Raw genomic sequence first — 4,425 nt, forward strand, 5'->3', positions numbered from 1 at the left:
AAGCATCTCTCCATGCACCCACCCCCATGCAGCAGGAGGAGGGGTGAGTGAGCAAAGTAGGTATTAACCACCAGACTTGCCTTGCAAGACCTTCTCACTGTGTGACTGAGAATGCCTGGGTAGGAACATGCCACTGGATTGGCTGCCATGAAGCAGAAGAGCAAGGTATGAAAGAAACACGGAACTCCTGAGACCAAACCAGTGCCCTTACATTTCATGATTGTGTCCCTGTGGTTGCCGCCTTCTGGAAAGTTCTTTACCTTCATCTCTGCTTGTGAAAAATCTTGCCCATCCCTCAGGACCTCAGCCCAAGGCCCCAGGGGAATATGCCCAGGCACCTGAGCCTCTGGGATCTAGAGTGGGGACAGAACCTAGAAGCAACAAGGGAGATGGTCCTCCCTCAAACTCTTCCTCTCCACCTCCTTAGAGCTCTGAGTTACAAGGGAAGCCAGCACCTCCAAGTAACCTCTCCTCTTTAAGGGCAGCCCAACAGGTTCTCAAGGCTCTGCCTGACCAAAGGGGTCCCAGACATCACTCAGGTCAGAAAGTGGGGCCCAGGGATCTGTATTTGGAACGCATCCCTCAGGACACTCCAGTAAGGGAGCTCAGATACTTCAGTTTGAAATGAAATATATATATACACTGAGTGGCCAGATTATTATGATCTCTGAATACATAATAATCTGGCCACTCAATATATATATATTAGAGGCCCGGTGCATGAATTCGTGCATGGGTGGGGTCCGGCCAGCCAGGCCAGAAGGAGGGGACACGGGCGGTTGGCTGGCCTGCCTGATGGTCGAACTCCTGGTCGAGGGGACAATTTGCATATTAAGCTTTTATTATATAGGATATACACTGAGTGGCCAGATTATTATGCCTTCAGAGGTCATAATAATCTGGCCACTCAGTGTGTGTGTGTGTGTGTGTGTGTGTGTGTGTGTGTGTGTGTGTATACACACACACATACATATATATACTGTTTTTTAAACTGTTTTAAGACATCAGCGGGGGGGGAGGGGTCGCGAAAAAAAGCTGCTGCAGAAGGAATATAAGTGGGGGATGGGAGGTGCTCTCTGCAGCTGCCAACCCCCATCCCACACTAAGTTCAAGGTCTAATATTAATCAAATGTCTCCCGGGCTGCAAGTACACATTTGTTTCTTTTTCAGACAATTGCCTGAGCTCCTTTTAGCCTCCTGCTTGAGGTTTCAAAATTGTATTTAAGTAAGGATTTTAAAAAGGCTGGTTGGCTGATGTCCTGAAAGTAGCGAAATATCCCTTGTCTCTTAGTGGGGGTTCAGGACAGGCACACAAGGCAATCTTGGGTTCATGGCTCTGAGGCCCTCAGTACATTCCCTGCCCAAGAATCTCCACCACCACCACCACCTGCTGTGCCTGATTTGCGCTCCCTCCCACCAAGCCAGCCAGTTCATTGCTCCCGCCCTCCCTCGCCCGCCCGCTGCCTCCGCCCCCCGCCCACTCCAAACCCCGCTTAGTTCTTGTCCCAGTCAACTGCGCTCTGGCTGCACTTCCCGCCCTCCCCTAGCACCTCACCACAGCTCACGCCTCCGCATTCCTCCCCGACCTCGCAGTCCTCTCGCTCCTTACCCAGCGCCACGCCCTGGGCTCGGTAGGCTCCACTTCCCGCGGTCGCCCCAGACTCCTGGCCCTTGAGAGTTCGTTCCTCTGGCTGACTTGGAGGCTACTCTGCCCCAGCGCCACCACAGCCAACACGGGTGCCACTCTCCACCACCGCTGCAGCAGCACCGCAGCCTCCATCACCGCCACCAGTCGCCGGCCGCCCACCAGGGCCATGGAGCAAACAGGTAGCAGGAAGCGGAAAGCGCCCGCCATCGAGGGGGCCGCTGCGAGCTCGTTGTCGCAGGGCTTGGTGGGGGCGGCTGGAGAGGGCCCGCTGTTGCTGCCCAAGAAGCAGAAGCGGCCGGCGACGCGGCACTCGCTGGTGCCCTACCTGATGAGCCGCGAGGTGGGCGCGCGAGGCCGCGCCGGGTTCCAGGGCTTCGAGGGCAGGCTGCGCGGCTACGCGGTGCAGAAGCTGCCAGAGCTGCTGCGAGAGCGCGAGCTGGCCCTGGGCACCCTCAACAAGGTGTTCGCGTCGCAGTGGCTGAACGCCAGGCAGGTGGTGTGCGGCACCAAGTGCAACACGCTCTTCGTGGTGGATGTGCAGTCGGGCCAGATCACGCGAATCCCGCTCATGCAGGACCGGGGACCCGAGCCGGCTCGGGCCCAGCCAAGCTGTGGCATCCACGCCATCGAGCTGAATCCCTCCAAGACGCTTCTGGCCACCGGGGGCGAGAACCCCAACAGCCTGGCTGTCTACCGTTTGCCCACCCTGGACCCCGTGTGCCTGGGCGACCGCCATGGCCACAAGGACTGGATCTTCGCCATCGCCTGGATGAGTGACACTGTGGCTGTGAGCGGGTCCCGCGATGGCACTGTGGCTTTGTGGAGAATGGATCCGGACATGGTCAATGGCAGCAACGTTTGGCACAATGACGCGGGGCTCCCTGTGTACGCCCACATCCGTCCGAGGGACATGGACACCATCCCCAGGTCCAGCACTAACCCCAGTAACCAAAAGGTGCGGGCCCTGGCATTCAGTGGCAAGAACCAGGAGCTGGGAGCAGTGTCCCTAGATGGCTACTTCCACCTGTGGAAAGCCCGCAGCACCCTGTCCAGGCTGCTGTCCATCAGGCTGCCCTACTGCAGAGAGAATGTGTGCCTGACCTACTGCGATGAGTTGTCCCTGTACGCGGTGGGCTCCCAGTCCCACGTCTCCTTTCTGGATCTCCGCCATGGTCACCAGAACATCCGGCCCATGTGTTCCCGAGAGGGGGGCACTGGTGTGCGCTCACTGAGCTTCTACCAGCACATCATCACCGTGGGCACAGGCCATGGCTCCCTGCTCTTCTATGACGTCCGTGCCCAGAAGTTCCTGGAGGAGAGGGCATCCTCCAACCTGGACTCCTCCCCAGAGCCCTCAGGGAGGAAGCTCAGGCTCACCTGTGGCAGAGGCTGGCTCAACCACGATAACCTGTGGGTGAACTACTTCGGTGGCATGAATGAGTTCCCCAACGCTCTCTACACCCACTGCTACAACTGGCCTGAGATGAAGCTCTTTGTGGCTGGGGGGCCTCTCCCTTCAGGCCTCCATGGGAACTATGCAGGCCTCTGGAGCTAAGGATGGCCACTGTGTTCTCCAAGTGCCCAGACTTGCCCTATCATTTTCCTTTGTCAGGCTGTGTTAGTGCTATTAACTATATGTGGCTTTTGTCCTCCACTTGGAACTGCCCAACTTACCTGTGCTTAGTGTATTAAGCAGAGAGGGGTGGGGGAGAGTGAGAGAGAATTGTCCTTCAGGCAAACAAAACTTGGCTTTAATACTTTTCTACAACCATTTAACAATCATTTTTAATTGTTATACCAAGATTCTGGGCTAATTCTTAGCTGTGTCCTCTTTTTAAGTCATTTATAAATTCTCTCTAATGCCATGTAGTCAGTTTTACAATTGTGTATCTTTTTTTTTTTGTTATCACTATTACATTAATACTGTTTCTGGTTATTTTTCATTTCAAATAGACGGTATATTAAGAACATTTTTAACTGGGTTGGTACATCTGTTCTGGAAAGCTAGCCATAGTTTTATAGCACTTTTCCAATTGGAAACTACATTCCAAGTTCTTGATTATCAACTTTTGAAAACATTCCATTTGCAAATTGTAGTCTTAGTGTTTATAGTTTGTAAGTTGTTGGTGCTAAACCTGCTTTTTAGCAAAGTTTATTCTCTTTGAAAAAAAGAACTGTCCTACAATCTTGTTTTGATAGCAAAATCTCAATTGGTCAGAACACTTCAGGAATACAAGGGTTCTGCTGATTGAATTTAAAGAATTAAGCTAAAAACCTAATCAATCTTTTTTTTCCTTCAACCTGTACTTAAGTGTTTATGACCTGTTGTAAAATAGATAAATGACAGTGTATTTTTTCACTTCTTGCCTTAGTACTGTCAAAAATTGTGAATATATTTGAATGTTTGTTGTTTAAGGAGCTTGCATAGAGTTTCAGTGGCATCATTCAAAGCAGGGATTGTAAGTGTAAAATTGTAGGCTGGGAAGAATGTATACTGATCCAGGTTATAGACTGGATAATTTTTCTGTTGCTATTTTTAATACCAAATATTATATTCGAGCATACTTTAAATTTTCCAATCATACTTAGCAGTTAAGGCCCAAGGAAAAAACACAAAGAAGAAATATAAGCTCAATCCCTACTCCTTTTGAAAAAGATTCTTAATTTGTAAAGTCCAAATTAATGTTATTTTGTGAATTTGAAAGATTCTTATGTAAAGTAGAATAAATATATTGGTAAAAAGTAGTGTTGTTATAACCCTCATGTAATAGCATATG

General features: G+C 50.8%; 1 protein-coding gene across 1 annotated transcript; it reads left to right on the top strand.

Annotated features, from left to right (window-relative positions):
* The first annotated feature begins 1,814 nt into the window (after positions 1–1,814).
* On the top strand, positions 1,815–3,203 carry LOC103303825 (DDB1- and CUL4-associated factor 12-like protein 2). The gene has a single exon (XM_008160816.3). The coding sequence runs from the start codon at positions 1,815–1,817 to the stop codon at positions 3,201–3,203; it is 1,389 nt and encodes a 462-aa protein (XP_008159038.2).
* The last annotated feature ends 1,222 nt before the right edge of the window (positions 3,204–4,425 follow it).

Source organism: Eptesicus fuscus, chromosome 1 (assembly GCF_027574615.1).
Source record: "Eptesicus fuscus isolate TK198812 chromosome 1, DD_ASM_mEF_20220401, whole genome shotgun sequence".
In the NCBI taxonomy this organism is placed as follows: Eukaryota; Metazoa; Chordata; class Mammalia; order Chiroptera; family Vespertilionidae; genus Eptesicus; species Eptesicus fuscus.